Source organism: Salmo trutta, chromosome 2 (genome assembly GCF_901001165.1).
Source record: "Salmo trutta chromosome 2, fSalTru1.1, whole genome shotgun sequence".
In the NCBI taxonomy this organism is placed as follows: domain Eukaryota; kingdom Metazoa; phylum Chordata; class Actinopteri; order Salmoniformes; family Salmonidae; genus Salmo; species Salmo trutta.
The window spans coordinates 26,253,452-26,275,005 of record NC_042958.1 but is presented as its reverse complement, the minus strand read 5'-3'; the positions used below and the strand labels follow the sequence as shown (position 1 = coordinate 26,275,005).

At 42.1% G+C, this 21,554-nt stretch overlaps 1 protein-coding gene, 1 long non-coding RNA gene and 1 pseudogene across 2 annotated transcripts in view; all 3 read right to left on the bottom strand.

Moving 5' to 3' along the window:
• The window catches only part of bambia (BMP and activin membrane-bound inhibitor (Xenopus laevis) homolog a), a 4,435-nt gene extending 348 nt beyond the window's left edge, over positions 1–4,087 (bottom strand). The window contains exons 1-3 of the mRNA XM_029699432.1: positions 3,540–4,087; positions 1,377–1,655; positions 1–649 (exon numbers count right to left, since the gene is read on the bottom strand). The exon at positions 1–649 is cut by the window's left edge and continues 348 nt beyond it. Of these exons, the coding sequence (XP_029555292.1) occupies positions 231–649; positions 1,377–1,655; positions 3,540–3,615 (774 nt within the window). The 5' untranslated portion in view covers positions 3,616–4,087 and the 3' untranslated portion in view covers positions 1–230. The remainder of the gene's footprint in view (positions 650–1,376; positions 1,656–3,539) is intronic.
• Positions 4,088–6,624: 2,537 nt separating this feature from the next.
• LOC115148273 (uncharacterized) lies at positions 6,625–9,360 on the bottom strand. The gene is made up of 3 exons (XR_003866626.1): positions 9,227–9,360; positions 6,876–6,991; positions 6,625–6,795 (listed from the first exon to the last, which is right to left on the bottom strand). It is a non-coding gene; the product is annotated as an uncharacterized LOC115148273 (long non-coding RNA).
• Positions 9,361–10,343: 983 nt separating this feature from the next.
• The window catches only part of LOC115153819 (WW domain-containing adapter protein with coiled-coil-like), a 42,768-nt pseudogene continuing 31,557 nt past the window's right edge, over positions 10,344–21,554 (bottom strand).

The window sequence follows — 21,554 nt, the reverse complement described above, 5'->3', positions numbered from 1 at the left end:
TTCAAGTAAAGTGCTCCTTTAGCAAAAACCACAAGGCTTGCGTTCAGTTCAGTCCTTTTTCTTCCTCCATTGAAAAAAACCCATCTGTTAAGTAAAATAGACAAAACGGAGTATTCATTTTTAAAATTAAAAGAGAAAACCCAACGAGTAGAGGAGACAGTCTTGGCTGTTTTTTGGGCGGGGGGGGGGACGGGACATTAAGTAAAGTCAAACAAACTTAGGAAAGTAAGTCATACAAACTCCAGCTTCCCATGCCCACTGTACATCCCCCAGTGTACCAGAGACAGTATCTTGTCGTTCCCCAGGTCTGCCTGTCTCATCTTGTCACAGGTGAGGCAGCAGTTTTCGTGTCCTGTCACGGGCACCATACACTCCAGGTCAAGCTTCGCCATGTGCCCCTTCTTGGTGTGGTGGCCGTGGAAGCTGTAGTGGAGCCGTGACAGCATCTGCTGCCTCTGGTCCTGCAGCCGCTTGTTCTCGCTGCGGAGCATCCGTAAGGCCAGCATGATGAGAAGGACCAAGATGAGGCCTCCAGCGATGGGCACTGCGATCACCGCTGCCCTGAACCACACCTCTTTGGCCGAGGCCAGCTCCTGTACCCGCGTGACCAGGTGCCGGTTGTTGCTCTCAGGCTGGTACCTGCCGTGGTCTGGAGGAGGAGACAAGAGGAAAAGTAGCTTATTTTATTGTCTAATGTACACTGATGTCCAGTGGAAACTTGGCTCCTGCTTTCAGAAGGGAAATGCAATGAGTCGCTGAGAATTATCCAAAATAAGAGCCAAAATAAATGAATTTCAGCTAATAAACTAGCTCCAATATTTTTCATAACAGAAAGCCCTACTTGAGAGCTCTCCCTTCCTCTCTGTAAGAATTTGCACCTTTTCATAACTCAATGATGCTAGTATTTATGCCTTCCTACATGCAGCCTGTGAAAGGATATTCTACAAGGCACATTCCTACTCGGTGGAGAAATTGCATGGTGCACATGCAACATAAAATATCTGATCTGCGTCCAAGTTCTTAAGGTAAACCGGTTGCCCCCAATGCTCCTCTCTTTGCCGCTGTGCTGCAACCCATAAAAAAAGCTGACTGAAGCTGTGTAAAGGTGGGAATTAGAAAAAGGTGTATGCATTACAGAAGACCATTAAACTAACCTCTGTGCTTGATTCAGTTACAGTATAGGGCTATGGTACATTTAAACACTATTTCAGAATATTACAGGGAGGAGGTGACCTGAATAGGCTACACTAGATATTGTCAGTTAGGTTGCTCTGTCTGTCACACATTAGAAACCTCATAGAACAGAATATAAAATAATACCCATAATGTTTCCAGTCAGAGCCATTTCATGTTTCGATTCTCTCTTCTTTTCTTACCTGTTGATTCTCTAGTGTGAGCCAGGTCGTGGAGGCCTCTGTAGTTGCACATGTCGTCGTGACAGCACTCCAGCATAGACAAACCCTCACTCAGGGCATTTGTGTTCTTAGAGCTGCATCTGTCGGCAGCGTTCGCTACGGGATCTAGACACCCGTGCGTGAGGGGAGAGTTCGTGTTCATTGGGTCCAGCACCTTGGTGAAACAGGCGTTTAGATCAGATTTACACATGTAGCCCGTGGCCACGCAGTGGGGGGCATCACAGTAACACCGTATTTCTCCTAAAAGAAAAGAAATACGACGTGTTAGTCATAGGCCTACTTGATTCGTTTATGAAGTGTTGTAGGCTAAATAGTAGCCTATTCTCCAACATTTCAAGAATAACTGACCACGCATTCTGCATATTATCTAGTAATAACGTCTCAATGAAATTGTTTGTGCTTTGAAACTTTTCCGCGTACAAGGCCTGCCTTTTCTAACTGGGCAGCAGTTTGGGAAATCAAAACATATTCCAACAGGGGAGAAATCTTGCGTTTCGTAGTCAAATTTGTGGAAATGTTATTAACTTCTCAGATAGATATTTGATATAGTCACACACACATGGCTGTTATATCCAAGAATAAAATACAGCCAATAGCACTTTACATTTAAAACAAAATAATGATCTCAACTTGCTATTTACACATTTGAATCAGAAACCAGACTACTTGTGTCTTTTAAAGACTGTCTAGTCGGATCTGAACTGACATTGGCAAAACGCATGTAAATGACAAGGTAACCCCTGAAAGACTTTGAGAAGTAGACGTGTTCAAATGAAATGCAGCACATACGCCGAGGTTAAGCCCTTTCCGTGCAAAATGGTCCTTTTAGTCCGTCCCTATTATAAAACAGGAACCGTGTATCTTATAATTAGTGGTTTGTTTTCCAAAGTCAATTTTCTTTCAACCCAAATGGAAACTCGTAAAAGGGGGTGAGAGAGCAGCCCAGGAGTCTCCTTTTTTTAGCTTTCACGCAAGAATGAGTGTGGTCAGGACGGGCTGGGCGCAATGAGTTCTCTCGGCTTCTCATCTCAAAAGCTTCCACCAAACAACCTTGATATTATTCGTTTTTTCGCAACAAATAATGTATATATATATATATAAGTGCTAAAAACGCTCAGCAAATGCTACGAATAGCGTTTCACTTAGTCAGATTTTTTTGAAATGACTGAAAACATTTTTATGGAGTTCAACAAGTTAAATATGGCACAAGCTATTTGTATCGGCCTGTTATAATTGTCAATATAAATCCATAGCTTTACTAGTTAAAGGCTAATTAACATTGTTACAAGACAGCTACCCCCCCAAAACACACACAGAGACGCACACAAATAAACACAGCCGTTGTATGTTGTTACACGATGTTTTTTGTCTACTTCCAGTCTCCAGTTACATGCTGTCATCTTATTAATCATGCGCTGACCATCGACAGGGCCCTAAACACATTATAATGGCATCACGGCAACAAACTAATAAATATGGTCTCGTAATTGCCAAATGCTTTATATATAGGAGCCAAACATCCGTAGCGTAGTAGCTACTGGGCTTTGCTTTCTACTTTGGAGACTCGAGTTGAAGTATTTACATGAAACCCTATTGCCTATAGGCTACATAATACCACACATCCCACTGATGTGCGCTAGCGGAGAATTAGGAGACACATTAGGGCCATTCGGTCTGTTAAGGCCTTGCTATAGGAACTCATGGGGGAAAACACAGACCACAAACTGTATAGAAAGTTACGTTTTTCTTAGTTATAACAATGTTATGGCACCTGTCCTGTGTTGGAATATATAGTAGATTAAACAAACTCAAAGTTATTGAGATTTAGAAACAGCTATAGAAAACACGCCACCTAGATGCGCGGAAAGGTTTTTGTTTAATTTGTATCATTCTTTATTATAGGAAAGATCAAAGTTCGAAAAGTAAAGAGAGAGAAGAGAAAGTCATTTTGTTGACAAAACTGCGTTGTTTAATAATTTGACTTATTCAACGTTGCGCAAATGGAAACGGATAAGAAAGCAATGATTAGGCCTTTGGAGGTTCTGACCCTTTTTTTAACTTTTTCCTTTGGTCAGAAAAAGGCAAAGGGGACATGAAGGCATGTTTTAAGGGATCAAAGTTTACCTTTAGTGAGAAGAACAGCCATGGCACAGAGTTCCAGTTGTAGCCAAATGGAAATGAAACTGGAATGGCGATCCATTTACGACAAGTAGCCTAACTTGTTAGTCACTCTTATCCAAGAACCAAAACCCGCAGGGCTGAGCTCGAAGACACGGTTACATGAAATCTACAGAAGAAATAGTTGCCACAATCACAATCCACCGGAAGACGTAAGAAAAGCACACGAAAAACGAAAGGCTTTTCCCTGCATAGGAAAACTAGGCTACATGAGAAAAAGCCTAAACGCCGACTGGTGTACTTGAACAGCCCTACTGGAAATGCGGAACACTTGTATCGTTAGTTGCTGAAAAGAGGAAGAAAAAAACATTCCTTTAGTAGAAAACCGGATAAATGTTGTGACTACTTGTCCAATCCGACTTTACACACATCCGCGATGATGGTCAAGCATAACGTTTATAATCCGAAAACAACGAAATGTGAATAAAATGTTGTCTACTCTCGCATCAACACCTCAATAGTCGAGTTCGGGTAGTGGACCTGGAGTTGAAGAAATATCCGAGCCAGACTTCTCTACGTAACACAACTCCGCCCCACCAGCGCCCATTGGAGCACCCCTCGCTCAATTAGCATACTTCATGAACTTTACATTTCCATTGGTTCACCCGGCGGTCACAATTTATCATTCCTCTTACTGATAGTGAGATGTAGTCTATCGTGCTGACTAGGCTACAGTAAAAGTGAAGAAACATCGTTACAGTTTGATTCACTCCTTTTGCAGACTGTGGCGTTGGCTACGCGACATTGTTTTTTATTAAATAGCAGCATCAAATATGCCTATAAATGCCTTAGAAACCTGTATAAACTATAACCATAGATGACATTCTACCTCAATAGCCTAAGAATGAAAACAAACACTATGTGAACTTCCAAACAGACTAGGCTATTAGCTGATTTGTACATGTCTGTCTGTCGCTATAGGGTCATCCGCATTGCCTCGTCAGGCCGACGCCACCGTGAGCAGGTTCCCCAGGCTACGCCAGCCCGGAGATATCTAGATTGCTTCTGCCTGTGAGAATGGATGTTATGGGCGGAGCGGACAGGCGGTTAGAGAAATTAGCAATCCAAAAAGGCATATGGCGCCACTGAGACGACAGACAGACACTGACACTCAATTACCCTCCAACAATTCTATGCAAAACACACAGCAGCACTGGTCTCCGATCGATATCAAAAGCAACCAGCTCAACTCAAACCGTCACTATCCGTTGAGGTGTTGATTGCTTAGGATGCAGACTGTTTGATGTTTGGTTTGAAAAATGAAAAAAATGAATGAAGAAAAAAAACTATTTTAAAGGCTGATTGATTGAGTTAGGATAATGAAAGATTACAACCACACAAACATAATTCACATAATTCAGGAAAAAGGTGAAGCATTATTCACCAATGTGGTATTGGTTATTTAAGAATTCTGTGAAGGAAAGAGATTACAGGCTACATGGAATGACAGCTAGGTAAGGTTTTGCACTGATAGCATCAAACATTCTCGTGGATAACTGTGCAGCAGCAGTTTTTGCCTGTTTATATCCCGTAATTACAAACCCCTTCAGGCAGAATCTCCAGAAAAGGGCAACAACGGCGACCTTCTCACGACGGTAGCTAAATGTCATAGGCCTACTCGCATAGTTCTAAAAGCTTAGCCTTGTGGGTCTAAATGGACACGAATTTTCATAGAGTATGGAGAAGAGAGAGAGCAGACATAGAGACGCGCAGGCCTAATTATTTGCCCTACAGATAGATGGTCATCGACACAGTGTCAAAGGGTAAAGGGGTGCGATTCCGCTCAAGGGGACACGTACAGAAATAACTGGATTGACAGCAATTATCGGTAATTGTCGGTAATTCCTGAGAGGCGCCAGACCTGTCCCTGATGTGCATCATCATCCACCCAAATCTATTCAACAAACTAAACCTAACTTGTTCTTCTGCCTCTAAAAATGACAACTGTGGCAATAAGTAGTTTAGTTACATATTTCCCACAGCCCTTGCAACTTTCCATAACAAGCATAAAATTACTACTGTGCTCTGAAATGATGCTCTCCCTCAGGTTAATTAGTCTACATGTAGGCTATTGGCTTTTGGGGGCAACTGTTCGACATAATAGCCATTTTCCCGAAAATAAAAGCAATTCTAAGAAACCATAGAAATTAAATAGAGGGTGTGATATTCTCAGACAAAAATAATATCCAATAGGCATTGAGGTTCTAGCTCTATAAATTCATCACGAATGGCATGTTCCATGCGCGACAGGTAGGCATTTTGCCAGTATCACAGCTGTATGGTCGATTGACGCCATCTACTGACTCAGAGTGAAATGCCCTTTGTGTCTAAACTGAACTGTAGATCACATACTCTCTTGCACGAAAAATGCCTTAATGAATCAATCAATCATATTAACTAAAATCAACTCAAACCAATCAATAAAATTAACTCAAATCTTTGTTCAGTCATTTTAATATGCCTGAATAATACTAGAAGCTGTTTAGTTTCAAGCAGTTGGTGTAAAGTAGGACACTGGGTATTGACAGGACAAACTCTGTCATGTATCTGTCCCATGATGGCCAGTCAGTCCCACCTATCAGGGTAGAACCTAGTAGATAGATTGATTGCATAATCAAAAAAGAGAACAGGTAAGAAAACAAAACAGTGTGTGTTTTCATGCTGAGGTGATCAGTGTCGGTGAGCTGGTCAGACTGGGGCTTTTCATGTTGCTGACCATTAAACTGTCCACACCTGGAGGTGTGACTCAGAGACAACAAGGCTGTGTATAGGGCTAGTCGTCTGAGGGCCCCCGGAGTGAGGTTCCCCTAAGTACAGATCTGGGATCAGATTCCCCCTCCCAATCGTGATCTTAACCATTAGTGGGGGAAATGCAAAACTGACCCAGGATCAGCGTAAAGAGGTAAACTCACTATAATTCGCTGGGGAGCGGGGACAGAGAGCTCTGTCTGTCTGCAGCCGTTTGTCCTGCCAATGTCAAGCCCCTGTCTGTCTGTGATGCCTGGTTGGGTTCTCTTTAGCCTGACTACAGGATCCCTGCCTAGAGAGCTATTGTTTGGGCTGTGAGGGAATGACGGCACTTACCTGTCAATAGATAGAGAATGGGAGATAAGTGGGGGTGAGTTGAAGACTACCTGACTAAGTAGAGGATGTCCTGGGACCCCTTCAGTCCAGACGGGACTCTGGCCAGTGATCCACTCACCTGTGTGGAGAGAAACAAGAGGTCAGTTTAGAACTGACCCCCCCCCCCCCCCCCCCCCCCCCCCCCCGCGTCTCTCTCACCTTGGGTCTCCATCTGCCAGCCGAGACGGGAGCAGAGTAAGACAGACATCCTCTGACACCTCTGTCTTCATCCTCTCTTAGACATGTGTGTCGTATCAAGTTTGAGGTCGTCTCGTCTAGGGAAAGATTGGGTGGCTCCATTAATTGTTAATGCTTTCTTCCCTACTACAAAGGTAGAATGTAGCTATCCACTGTTAATTAGTAGCCTCGGCTCAGTTAATTTAATCAAACATTCAAAGATTGAGCAAGTTGGGAATGTAGCCTGCAGACTTTGATCCCAACAGGACCCACTGTGAGGATTTGAGCCTTCACCACAGGTTTATGAGAGACCTGATCTACAGTGCATCCGTGTGTTCGACATGTAGGACATTTTTAGGTCCCAGATGGACAAAAAAAGGGATTAGCCTAATTACTATGTTATAACTTACACACTGTACAAGGATCTTCTACCCCCAAGCCATAAGACTTCTGAACAATTAATCAAATGCCCCTCACTCCATTTGTTTTGTACACTGCTGCTACTCGCTGTTTATTATCTATGCATAGTCACTTCACCCCCACCTACATGTACAAATGACCTCGACTAATCTGTACCCCTGCACATTGTCTCGGTACAGGTACCCTCTGTATATAGCCTCGTTTTTTTTATTTTATTGTGTTAATTGTTTATTATTTTACTACTTTAGTTTATGTGGTAAATATTTTCTTAACTCTTTCTTGAACTGCACTGTTGGTTAAGGGCTTGTAAGTAAGCATTTCACGGTAAGGTCTACACTTGTTGTATTCGGCACATGTGACATAAAGTTTCATCCCCTTACATAAGGATTTCATAAAACATACATGTATGTCATATAAACTCAGCAAAAAAAGAAACGTCCTCTCACTGTCAACCGAGTTTATTTTCAGCAAACTTAACATGTGTAAATATTTCTATGAACATAACAAGATTCAACAACTGAGACATAAACTGAACAAGTTCCACAGACATGTGACTAACAGAAATGTAATAATGTGTCCCTGAACAAAGGGGGGGGGGGGGGGGGGGGGGGGTCAAAATCAAAAGTAACAGTCAGTATCTGGTGTGGCCACCAGCTGCATTAAGTACTGCAGTGCATCTCCTCCTCATGGACTGCACCAGATTTGCCAGTTCTTGCTGTGAGATGTTACCCCACTCTTCCACCAAGAAACCTGCATGTTCCTGGACATTTCTGGGGGAATGGCCCTAGCCCACACCCTCCGATCCAAGAGGTCCCAGTCGTGCTCGATGGGATTGAGATCCGGGCTCTTCGCTGGCCATGGCTGAACACTGACATTCCTGTCTTGCAGGAAATCACGCACAGAATGAGCAGTATGGCTGGTGGCATTGTCATGCTGGAGGGTCATGTCAGGATGAGCTTGCAGGAAGGGTACCACATGAGGAGGATGTCTTCCCTGTAACGCACAGAGTTGAGATTGCCTGCAATGACAACAAGCAAAGAGTGAAGAGCACTTTTTGCCAGTCCTGTCTGGTCCAGCGACGGTGGATTTGTGCCCATAGGCGACGTTGTTGCCGGTGAGGACCTGACTTACAGGCCTACATGTTCGGATGTACCAATCCTGTGCAGGTGTTGCTACACGTGGTCTGCAACTGCGAGGACGATCAGCTGTCCGTCCTGTCTCCCTGTAGCGCTGTCTTAGGCGTCTCACAGTACGGACATAGCAATTTATTGCCCTGGCCACATCTGCAGTCCTCATCCCTCCTTGCAGCATGCCTAAGGCACGTTCACGCAGATGAGCAGGGACCCTGGGCATCTTTCTTTTGGTGTTTTTCAGAGTCAGTAGAAAGGCCTCTTCTGTGTCCTAAGTTTTCATAACTGTGACCTTAATTGCTTACCGTCTGTAAGCTGTTTTCTGTCTTAACGACCGTCCACAGTTGCATGTTCATTAATTGTTTATTGTTCATTGAACAAGCTTGGGAAACAGTGTTTAAACCCTTTACAATGAAGATCTGTGAAGTTATTTGGATTTTTACAAATTATCTTTGAAAGACAGAAAAAGGGACATTTCTATTTTTGCTGAGTTTATGTAAGCCTACTGTATGAAAGCTACAGTTATTACCTATACGTTTGGTATTTTTAAATTCTAAAGTACATTTTTCCTATAAGTTTAAGTACTGCAGGTCTACTCAGACAACTACTAGGCTAAATAACGTCATGACTGTCGATGTTTTTCCATTCTAAGATGTTATCAGCTTCCCGCCTTGTCAGAGGCAGGTTTCATCAGGCTTTAGATTTTTTTATATATATAAAAACTGTGATTAAGCCAGCCAGACATTTCACCAAAGTGGCTTAATCTTCAAGAAGGATCCATACCTTTACAAGAAAACGACTGCAGTTAGTAGGCTGTAGTCTCCAAATGACACATTTCACTGCCGCTGTTGCTTCATTTCAGCACTGCTGTCTACGGTCCAGTGATTTTGCAGTTCTGGTGAGAGAAAATGCTTATTACAAAGTTTGGCAACAGAGTATAAAAAGCAAAGACAGCTAGATTAATTATTTGATATAGTGTACAAGCGTCATAAATTAAGGAAACGTACAATAATTACGTTGGGCAAACCTACCTGGTTCTTTGTGGTGTGCAATCACATGGGAAATGCAACAGCGCCATCTAGCGATGAGTAGAATGAGTGACACTACTGTAGCCTAGACTAACTCAAGGTTCAAATCGTGGAATTCCTTTGGTTTCGTGTGTGAAACATTGATGTGGTGTGTGTTCTGTTCAATGTAAAATATAACTCGTTACCTCCTTTCAACTATGCCTTTGCCGTCTCCATACTCCTTGTATTCAGTGACATTAACTGGAGCCCTTCTCAGTAGAGCTACTGATTTTAAGAGTTCCTTGTCCTGCAGAGAGAAATCTGGAGTAGGAACCGGGTAAAGGGAAGGAAAACTGGAATATTAAATGGAGAGTATCATTGGGTAAAGGAAAGCAGGACAGGAGATAAACATGAGTGGGGAGAGCGGACAGGGACTGGCAAGCATTGCCAGATTCCTAATGGCAGCAGTCCACTTGTGATATTCCCATCTTCAACATAAAAGGACTACTTGAACAGTCAGTGACAAGAACCGTTATATGCCTTCTAAGAAACAAAATACGCTATAATCTAAAAAGGCACATATGGTTCTTCGTTGCACGGGTTCAAATAATGTGTAGTTGTGTGGCGTTTATTTTGCATACACCGGACTGAATACAATGGAATATTATTGGACACATTTAACATGTTCATTGTGTGAACATTGGAACAAACTACCCTAGTACCAGATCAGTTTGTGCTTTTACCTAGTCCATTGGGGTCATTGCCAAGTCAAACATGTCTGAAATGACAGTCAGTAAACATGATAGCACAGACTGACACTCAGGCAAGTTCGGCACAAAGCACTTTAACCAAAAATAACTCAATTCAAAGTGCAAAACAGAGACAACTAGGTTCTGTAGAGGCATTTTATTTATTTTATTCAATATACTCAGAGGAAAACAATATACAAAGCAATGTGGTCACATTTACTGAATGTGTTGGTGCAGCTCAAATCACAGACGCAGTAGAATAATAGAACAGTGGAGAAAAATATGTCACAGCTGAGGACACAAATGGTACCCTATCCCCTATATAGTGCACTACTTTTGACAAGAGTCCTATGGGCCCCGGACAAAAGTAGTACACTACATAGGGAATCGGGTGCTATTTGGGATAGAAACACTGTTCCCGTTCTGACTCAGAGTGAACAGGGGAACAAACACAACATATACAAAGATGCAATTCTGGGTTGGAGTGCCAAAACAACCCGATGTAGATAGATGTATGACATGCTTATTGAATATCTTTGTTACTGATCAAACCGAAAACAAACTTGGTACATTTATTTCCATGTCAGAGGCTGTGTGACTTAAGACTTTCAACAAGGCACTAGCGTTATAATAGTAATAATACAATGTAAAACCTAACAGAAAACTCCAATAAAATAACCAGTGCTCGCTTGAGTTTAGCATGTTTATTACAATACGTACATTTCACATTTGACCTTGTGACCTGGCTGTCATTGCCCTGCTCGACCTCTGACCATAGTGTACCCTATTCCCTATATAGTACACTACATTTTGACCAGTCCCTATGGGCAGGAAGACTAAAAGGAAGAAGACTGAGAATGTCATAACAAAGAACACAAATGGATGCCAAGAGCTCCAATTGCGTCATTCAGGTAAGTTCCCCGGGCGCTCCACTTGGGTCCCAGTGCACCTGCTGAAGAATCTTAAAAATGATGACATTGCTGTCTTCTCCATTTTAGTCTTGCCTATGGGCCCTGGTCAAAGGTAGTGCAGTAAAAAAGGGAATACGGTGCCATTTCAGACGCACCCCATACCTTGCCTCAGTGGTGCCCCCAAACCGCTTCTTTAATAGCTCTCATTCGCACTCATTCACTCACTCACTCCTAACAGGGTGCAAAGAAAAATGTGTAGCAATAATTTATAACATTCTGATATACTAGTAATCACTGCAACTTTTTAATAAAACTTGTTTTTTTACCTCTTCTTAAACTCCATTATTACCTTATCAAATGTACATAGGAATGAACTCTTAGTTGAACCGAGATGGTGCCACCTCACATTTAATAAAAGTACAGTTCTCCCCCCCAAAAATAGAAAAATAACTTAGCTGGAAAGTTTAGGAGAAAGAAAAAACCAACAGGAGGGTTTTTAGAAAGACAACTGCTCTGCGGCTCCTCAGAAGAGCTGGACCAGGGGGTTGGGCTTCTGCATGTAATGGGTGTGGCCAGGGGCAGGGTTAGGGAGGGACTAGCATCGGGAATTATCCTTGATGTAAACAAAGCACCACATTGCTGTGCTCTCTTTCATTCATATTTTTTCCATCACACCATCAGGCACTGGTTTGGCTACTGTGAGCTGTGAACAAACAGATCTCTGAACCATTGCAACCAGGCATGATTAACCTTTTTAGGAGGATGGTGGAGATGGGTACTTGTTTCCCAAACATCACCCTATTCCCTATATAGTGCACTACGTTTGCAAAAAGTACTGCCATATAAAGGGAAAAGGGTGCCATTTGAGAGACATTGCGTGTGTTTGTGTAACCTTAATACTTCCACCAGAGGGTAATACATATGTAAAATAAGCCTGGGTTTCATCCATGGAGCATTATTATTATTATTACGCAAGAGCAAAGAAAACTAGAAAACTAAAAACGGGAGTTTGTTTTGTTTGCGTTAGGGTATTTTTTTATGTTTCAGTTATTATAACGCTATCTTCCAGTTCCATGCAGGTCATAGGTCACAGACATGCTCAAGGCAATGGTTCACTGATCTATTAACAAAAAAGCTTGAAGTCTGCAGACTGAGTGCCTCCGTTCCAAATGGCACCCTATTCCCTATATAGTGGACTACTTTCGACCACGGCCCATAGGGTTCCAGTCAAACGTAGTGTACTATATAGGGAATAGTGTGCCCTATATAAGGAATAGGGTGCCATTTGGGACATCGCCCGACTGATGCGTTTAACATGAAGAAGGCTATGAACTGAAGCTGTTGATTCCTCGGGCATAACGTTGACTAGTTCGGATGTCAAAAGCTTTGATAAACATGGCTTTCCATGGCTTCAGTCATCTACAAAACATATTTACAACAAGGATAACATCTACATCTCCAGGGCGCAAACAAAACCAACCATGGTTGCGTCCTGTTGGCCCTGTTCAAAAGTAGCGCAGTATAAATTGAAAAGGGTGCCATTTGGGATGCAAGCCATGTCTAACCCTTCTCTCTGCTCTCCTCCTCCACAACAACCATCAACCACTCAGACTCTCTCCACCTAACCCAGCCCTCTCAAAGCCCAGTCCAGTGGTCCAAAGGCAATCCAACTGCAGCTCAAAAGTGTTAAGACTGGGCACAGAACAAGAACACAATGGTTCTCCCAACCAAGAGCTCTCTTCCAACCATGTGCAATGGGTCTCTCCCCTTTTCCTCTCCACTCTTCAAGTCAAGTCCTCAGACCATGAAAGAATTCTGATTCTTCAACTTTTCAAGTTCTTTAATTTGTTGTCTCAAAAATAATATCCTAGAGGAAAGAGTAAAAAATAAACATGTATTAGTCAACATAAAATATTTGTAATAATTTAACATATTGCTATGTTACCATGGCAATTAGGGTCTGGATTCTTACCTCTGCTCGCGCAATGTTGCTTGAATTTCACTGACTCGAACTAAGGATCTCAGATTTTTGAGCTCGGTGCAATTTTCAGACATGTTGATGCTTCCCATGGTGTGAGCCTCCTCACGTAGCCTGGACGCCTGGGATAGCCGAAGCAGAGAGCAGTGAAATTATGACAAGACATAATCAAATACCAACAGCCATGACTCTGATCAACGCATAATGAATGTAGGTTCACATCAAAATAACGACATGAATCAGGTATCCAAATAAAGCTAAAATCTATATATAGCTCTTGACTGATCTCCCTAGAAAAACAGGTATTTTATCAAACTGGACAACCTGTTAAAATAAAAACAAACTAATAATACATAAGATTCCTGGGATGCATAACCTACCTGTTTCTCTGCGTGGTCAGCGGGCCAGCCCTGGACATGCTTGATGAGATTCTCATTGAAGTGTGACGCTAGGGTTGGGGTGAAGGAGCAGGAGGCTAGGGTGGAGGTAAAGGAGCAGGAGGCTGGCCGGGTGGAGGAGCTGGAGGGTGTGGAGGTGGTGGGGGCACTGCTGCTGCTGGGGGGGGGCGTGGTTGGGACCTGGGGACGGACTCCTCTGACTGCTGTGGAATGACAGGAGCAACGAGAGGAGAGGGTTCAGTCCAATTCTGCATATTATGGGTTAATTATATTCTGTTGTAATAACACTATCGCCAACTTTGTTGTTGTAACAGAGGAGACTGTAGGAGAGGGTCAAACTGATCAAATCGGACAAGATGGAAAACCACAGAATAAGATCAACAAGTACAAAGGTAGTGGGGCGGCGTTGGGACAGTAACCGAAAGGTTGCTGGATCAAATCCCCGAGCTGACAAGGTAAAAATCTGTCATTCTGCCCCGGAGCAAGGCAGTTAACCCACTGTTCCCAGGGCGTCAAAGACGTGGATGTTGATTAAGGCAGCCCCTCGCACCTCTCTGATTGAGGGGTTGGGTTAAATGCAAGGACACATTTCAGTTGAAAGCATTCATTCCCCTTTCCTTATTTTACTGGTTTAATACAGAAGTTGGCACCAACAAAGGCAAAAAAAAAAAAAAATCCCATTGGGCATCTATTACCAGAAGGTTCAAAACTTTTGCACAAGTAACAGCGAATTTGCAGATGCTGCTAGCTAAATATGTGAACGAGCGCAGACGGAAAAAAACAAAATTGCAAACACAGGCAATCCAGCTCAAAGTTAACGTACGATACACTATAGAGGTCGACCTTTTTTTTTTTACACCTTTATTTAACTAGGCAAGTCAGTTAAGAACACATTCTTATTTTCAAAGACGGCCTAGGAACAGTGGGTTAACTGCCTTGTTCAGGGGCAGAACAACAGATTTTTACCTTGTCACCTCGGGGATTCGTTTTTGCAACCTTCCGGTTACTAGTACAACGCTCTAACCACCTGCCTTACATTGCACTCCACGAGGAGCCTGCAAGGCAGGCTGACTACATGTTACGTGAGGGCAGCAAGAAGCCAAGGTAAGTTGCTAGCTAGCATTAAACTTATCTTATAAAAAACGATCAATCTCAACATAATCGCTAGTTAACCTGTTTGGGATAGGGGGCAGTATTGAGAATTTTGGAAAAAATATGTGCCCATTTTTAACTGCCTCCTACACCAACTCAGAAGCTAGAATATGCATATTATTGTTCAGGTTTGGATAGAAAACACTCTGAATTTTCAAAAACTGTTTGAATGGTGTCTGTGAGTATAACAGAACTCCTATGGCAGGCAAAAACCTGACAAGGTTTCAAGCAGGAAGTACCCTGTCTGACAAGGAGTCGTGCGTCTTGCATCTGTTTATTGAAAAGTAAGGATCTTAGCTGTAACGTGACAATTCCCAGGGCTCCGATAGGCTCTCAGAACCCGGGAAATAACTGAAGGTTGACGAGGGAGCCTCAGGCTGAAACACATTATCGGCTTTGGCAAGTGGCGGCTCAGAGGACCTTTGAATGAGGCGCGTGCACGATTCGCTCCTGAGGAGAAATTTAATTTGGCTGTTTAGGCTCAATGCATATTCCCGGTCGGAATATTATCACTTATCTACGAGATAAATGGCATAAAAATTGGTTTTAAACAGCGGTTGACATGCTTCGAAGTACGGTAATGGAATATTTAGACATTTTTGTCACGCCAATGCGCCATGCTCGAGACCGTGATGAAGCATTCTGATAGTGTCTAGAACTCACAAACAAAACGTCGCTGTTTGGATATAACGATGGATTATTTGGGACCAAACCAACATTTGTTATTGAAGTAGAAGTCCTGGCAGTGTATTCTGACGAAGAACAAGCAAGGTAAGAACATTTTTCTTATAGGAAATGTGATTTTGGTGGAGGCTGACCTGGGTGGGTATCTAAATAGCTAGCCCTGTGATGCCGGGCTATGTACTTAGATTATTGCAAAATGTGCTTCATCCGAAAAGCTATTTTAAAATCGGACATATCGAGTGCATAGAGGAGTAATGTATCTATAATTCTTAAAATAATTGTTATGCTTTTTATGAACGTTTCTCGTGAGTAATTTAGCAAACTGTTAGTAAATTCCCCGGAAGTTTGCGGGGGTTATGCTTTTTCTGAACGTCACACGCTAATGTAAAAAGCTGTTTTTTGATATAAATATGAACTTGATTGAACAGACATGCATGTATTGTATAACACAATGTCCTAGGTGTGTCATCTGATGAAGATCATAAAAGGTTAGTGCTGCATTTAGCTGTGGTTTGGGTTTATGTGACACGATATGCTAGCTTGAAAAATGGGTGTCTGATTATTTCTGGCTGGGCACTCTGCTAACATAATCTAATGTTTTTCTTTCGTTGTAAAGCCTTTTTGAAATCGGACAGTGGGGTTAGATTAACGAGATTCTTGTCTTTAAATAGCTGTAAAATAGTCATATGTTTGAGAAATTGAAGTAATACTATTTCTAACGATTCAAAAATCGCGCCACTGGATTTCAGTGGCTGTTACGTAGGTGGGACGAGTTCGTCCCACATGCGCCAGAGAGGTTAACTACACATGGTTGATGATATTACTAGTTTATCTAACGTGTCCTGCGTTGCATATAATCGATGCGGTGCCTGTTAATTTTTCATCGAATCACAGCTTACTTCGACAAACGGGTGATGATTTAACAAGCGCATTTGCGAAAAAAGCACTGTCGTTGCACCAATGTACCTAACCATAAACATCAATGCCTTTCTTTAAAATCAATACACAAGTATATATTTTTAAACCTGCACATTTAGTTAATATTGCTAACATGGATTTCTTATAACTAGGGGAGTTGTGTCACTTCTCTTGCGTTCCGTACAAGCAGTCAGGGTATATACAGCAGTTTGGGCCGCCTGGCTCATTGCGAACTGTGAAGTCCATTTATTCCTAACAAAGACCGTAATTAATTTTCCAGAATTGTACATAGTTATGACATAACATTGATGGTTGTTCAATGTATCAGGAATATTTAGACTTAGGGATGCCACCCGTTAAATAAAATACGGAACGGTTCCGTATTTCACTGAAATAATAAACGTTTCGTTTTCGAAATGATAGTTTCCGGATTCTACCATATTAAATGACCAAAGGCTCGTATTTCTGTGTGTTATTATATTATAATTAAGTCTATGATTTGATATTTGATAGAGCAGTCTGAGCGATGGTAGGCAGCAGCAGACTCGTAAGCATTCATTCAAACAGCACCTTCGTGCGTTTGCCAGCAGCTCTTCGCAATTCTTCAAACATTGCGCTGTTTATGAATTCAAGCCCATCAACCCCCGAGATTAGGCTGGTGTAACCGATGTGAAATGGCTAGCTAGTTAGCCGGGTGCGTGCTAATAGCGTTTCAAACGTCACTCGCTCTGAGACTTGGGAGTGGTTGTTCCCCTTGCTCTACATGGGTAACGCTGCTTCGAGGGTGGCTGTTGTCGATGTGTTCCTGGTTCGAGCCCAGGTAGGAGCGAGGAGAGGGACGGAAGCTATACTGTTACACTGGCAATACTAAAGTGCCTATAAGAATATCCAATAGTCAAAGGTATATGAAATACAAATCGTATAGAGAGAAATAGTCCTATAATTCCTATAATAACTACAACCTAAAACTTCTTACCTGGGAATATTGAAGACTCGTGTTAAAAGGAACCACCAGCTTTCATATGTTCTCATGTTCTGAGCAAGGAACTTAAACGTTATCTTTCTTACATGGCACATAATGCCCTTTTACTTTCTTCTCCAACACTTTGTTTTTGCATTATTTAAACCAAATTGAACATGTTTCATTATTTATTTGAGGCTACATTGATAGTATTTATGTATTATATTAAGTTAAAATAAGTGTTCATTCAGTATTGTTGTAATTGTCAAATTATTTAAATGTATGGAAAAACACCTTGTGTTGACGGTATTGAAAAACCATTCCGTGGCTATTTCCAAATACCCCGGTATATACAGTATATACAGTATATATACAGTATACTGCTATTTCCAAATACCCCGGTATATACAGTATATATACAGTATACTGCTATTTCCAAATACCCCGGTATATACAGTATATACAGTATATATACAGTATACTGCCCAAGCCAATATAACACCCATGAATTCTAGTGTATGACTATCATAAACGGTCGGAGAAAAAAATAAAAAAATAAATCTATATTGTGATACAGTATTGTGGTCCCACTGTAGCTCAGTTGGTAGAGCATTGCGCTTGCAACGCCAGGGTTGTGGGTTCGATTCCCACGGGGGGCCAGTATGTAAAAATGTAATAAAAATGTATGCATGTAAGTCGCTCTGGATAAGAGCGTCTGCTAAATGACTAAAATGTAAATGTAATGTATTGCAAAAAGTAGTATCGACTCAAATGGCTTGTGAATCATAATATGGTTAAATCCGCTTAACAGTTAAATTACATCAGACATGTTGAACTTGATTATGTGCGATTTCGGCTGGTTAGCCCCATAGAGTCGATTGATGCGCCTAAAAAAAATCCCCATAAAAATCTGTCTGTTTAAGCTAGAGATATCTGCAGTGAAAGGTGGCAGAGCTAGAGCGGTGTTTGACCGACCATGAGACGTCCCGGGAAACAGTCCTGTGAAACCGTCTGTAGTGTCCGAACGGTGTGGCCTACAAACTCTCTGGAAAGGGGAGATTCACACAAACATGGTGTTCTCCGTTTTGCTATACGACCCCAACAAGTGTCACAGTATGAAGGTAACCTGCACTGGTTTAAAAAAAAACAATGGAAGTGTGAAGGTAGTTTTATGCCTACCCCAAAAATGTATTAAATACAGTATGTGTATATAAAAAAGAAATAAAAAAAAAAAACACCTCAAGGGGACCAAAATAGCTAAACTATCCATAGTATGACCATTTAAAAACAATTCTGTTTGTCAGCTAAGCAGCCACCAACATCTTAGAGTCTAAAGAACTAAACGATGGTGCAATCCAATGAGGCAGGGTTTGACAACTAGGTTTGGCTTCGGGACAATTGTTTTCCTGAGTTAATAGTCAGCAGGCCAGAACATAATTAGCATATATCAGCACAACGAATAGGCCTACACTACAAATTTAACTAAATGTTTAACATCTGATCAGTACATAATAAATTCAGTGACCATAACATAATTTCGATCTGATTAAGCTCATAAAATCACCAATCTCGCTATTCAATTATTATTTTATGTTTATTTGTCAGTGCGTTGATTGGTGGGGAAAAACAGGTCTACGTAGCCTACTGTAGTCTACACTACTGTTAATGTCACCATTCGTTCAGAACAATTAGCTTGATAGCAAGAGAACATGTCGCTTTCAAAAAGTAGCAAAAGAAAGGTGGATAATGAAAATCTAAGTTTCAGAGAATAATGAACAGAGAGATATGCATTCCTCATACCATCCTTCTCCAAAACCAAGCCAGTGTGTCTTACTTACAATGAAAAGGTCGCTGTTTGCAAAGAATTCAATCTCGGACAGTATTATGAATCTAAGCACGGTACTTTCAAAGCGGCCTTCCCGCCCCACACAGATGCCCGGCGCAGAAAAATTGAAGCATTAACTACAAGCTACAAACATGGCAGCAGAATCCTCCTTTGTGGCCTGACAAAAACAACAGAAGGTCACAAGTGCCTTCCTAAAAGCGTCCTGGGTTCTAACCAAACACAAAATGCCCTTCACAGACGCGGAGCTATTTAAAACGTGCATGGTGACAAGTTTGAGGAATTGGCTACAGACAAGTCTGTGGATAGCATAATTGCGTCTGTCAAACAGGTGCCCCTGTCTGCGTCAACAGCCGGACACTGTGTCCGTGCTCTGGCGGATGATGTGCATAGGATTGTTCTGGAGGTGCTCAGTCAGGCTGAGCATTTTCCCCTGGCTATTGATGAGAGTACTGACAGCACTGATGTTGCACAGTTGTGTGTATATGGCTGTTATTTTCATGGAAATGACTTTAAAGAAGAGCTACAGGCACAGATTCCCCTGGAAGGACACACCACCAGGGACATCCTATTCACAAAGCTGGAACCATTGTTTACGCAGCATGGCCTGTCATTAGAAAACTTTGCGGTCTCCGACGGGGCTTCTGTTATGGTGGGCAGACACATGGGCCTGTTCAGCAGGTTGAAGGAAATCGCCCCACAAATGAATGGCTTGCATTGTCTCACCCATCAGAGTGTGCTGTGTGTCAGACTATAAACGCTGAGCTGAAAGATGTGATGGATAAAGTCATGCGCATAATCAACTTTGTCAGGGGGACATCAAGCACACAACACTGTCTTTTCCGCGAGCTTGTGACCGAATCAGAGAAGGTCACCCACGATGATCTCCTGCTTCACAACAATGTGCGCTGGCTGAGGAAAGGAAAAGATCAAGAGCGATTCTATGAGCTGCATTACCAGGTTGTGGATTTTGTCCGAAAAAGCGAAATGACAGCAGCTGACCATCTTGGTATTCTGGAAATTGAGGAATTCCTCTCTAACGTAGCTGGTTTGGCTGACATATTCTGTCACCTAAACGGGTTAAATCTGCATTTACAAGAAAGAGGGAAAACAGTCGAGGACATGGTGGAAAAACGTGAGGCCTTTACCAGGAAGCTTGAGTCTTCAATTTGGACTTGTCCTCTGGAAGGCTACTGCGCAGCACACTGAAGAAACGACAGGCAGAGGTACCAGGGGGCAAGAAAACGATACCCTCGCTGGATGAGGCTGCAATTCAAACTGAGCTGATTGAATTCCAGACATTGAGCCAAATCAGGGATGCGCTCCGGAGTGCTGAGTCCTGGCATGCTCAGAGGAATACAGCACAAAAGACATTTGCATTTTATGTGCTAATAATGTTTGGTTCGACTCACATCTGCGAGTCCTTCCTTTCCTCTATCAAATGGATCTATAAAGCCCTTCTTACATCAGCTGTTGTCACAAAGTGCTGTACAGAAACCCAGCCAAAAACCCCAAACAGCAAGCAATGCAGGTTTAGAACCTATGAACACAATCAAGACTCACAACAGGAACCGGCTTTCACATAAGTCAATGGAGGACAGACTGCACATCAACATCACATCCCTCTCACCTGACATCCACAAGATCGTGTCCGGGGGGGAAATGCGACTCCTCCCATTAAGTAAGTAACTTAGTATTTAATAAATAATCAAACAGGCTACTAACATTATTATTATTATTAATGATGTGCTTACCCATGGCAGGTCTCATGCTGACACTATTTTCTGTTTGTCGTTACAGAAGGTTATCCCGAGTCTCCCGATACAGACATTCAGACACTGCCCACCGCTTTTTTAAAATTAAATGATTGTTTTATGTAGGATGCTACCTCGTTTGCCAGTTGAAATTGTAAGTAGGCCTAATAAATAAATAAAAATCTCACTTCTATTAGGCCATTTTTCTTTTATTGTGAAAGATGCTGTTTAGCCACATAACTGACTGGCTGAGGTGGGCCAAGTTATTTTATATGGGCCTTGGCTCTGAGGAAATAGCACTCCAATTAAGCCCTCTTGTTGTTTGTTAAGTCAAATTAATATGAAGATTATTGTGGAAGTGAATTACTTGACTGGTGTAGTTTTTCCTCCATCTGTTGCTTGGCGCCACTTGTGTAACAAGTCAGCTATATTTTCAGCGCCAGGCGCTGTTCACCTTTTATTGATTGCGGTTGCAGCTTTACATTTCAGCACCTAAAAAATGGTCCGCTGCCTGCTTTATTAGTGGACTGTCTCCTGCATTCTCTCTCCTCTTGAATTAAGTTAAAATGTAACTTTTGCATTAATTAGGTAGGGTCACTTCTTTCTTGGGACATTGGGACTTTTTGCATCTCAGGTCCAAAGAAGGAAGTGATAGATATAATTATTGGGGAATTAACAAAAATATTCAGAATTAATTTTGCGGGCTGCCAGTTGGGGAACCCTGCAATAGGGTCTTCGTAATAATTTATCAAAGAC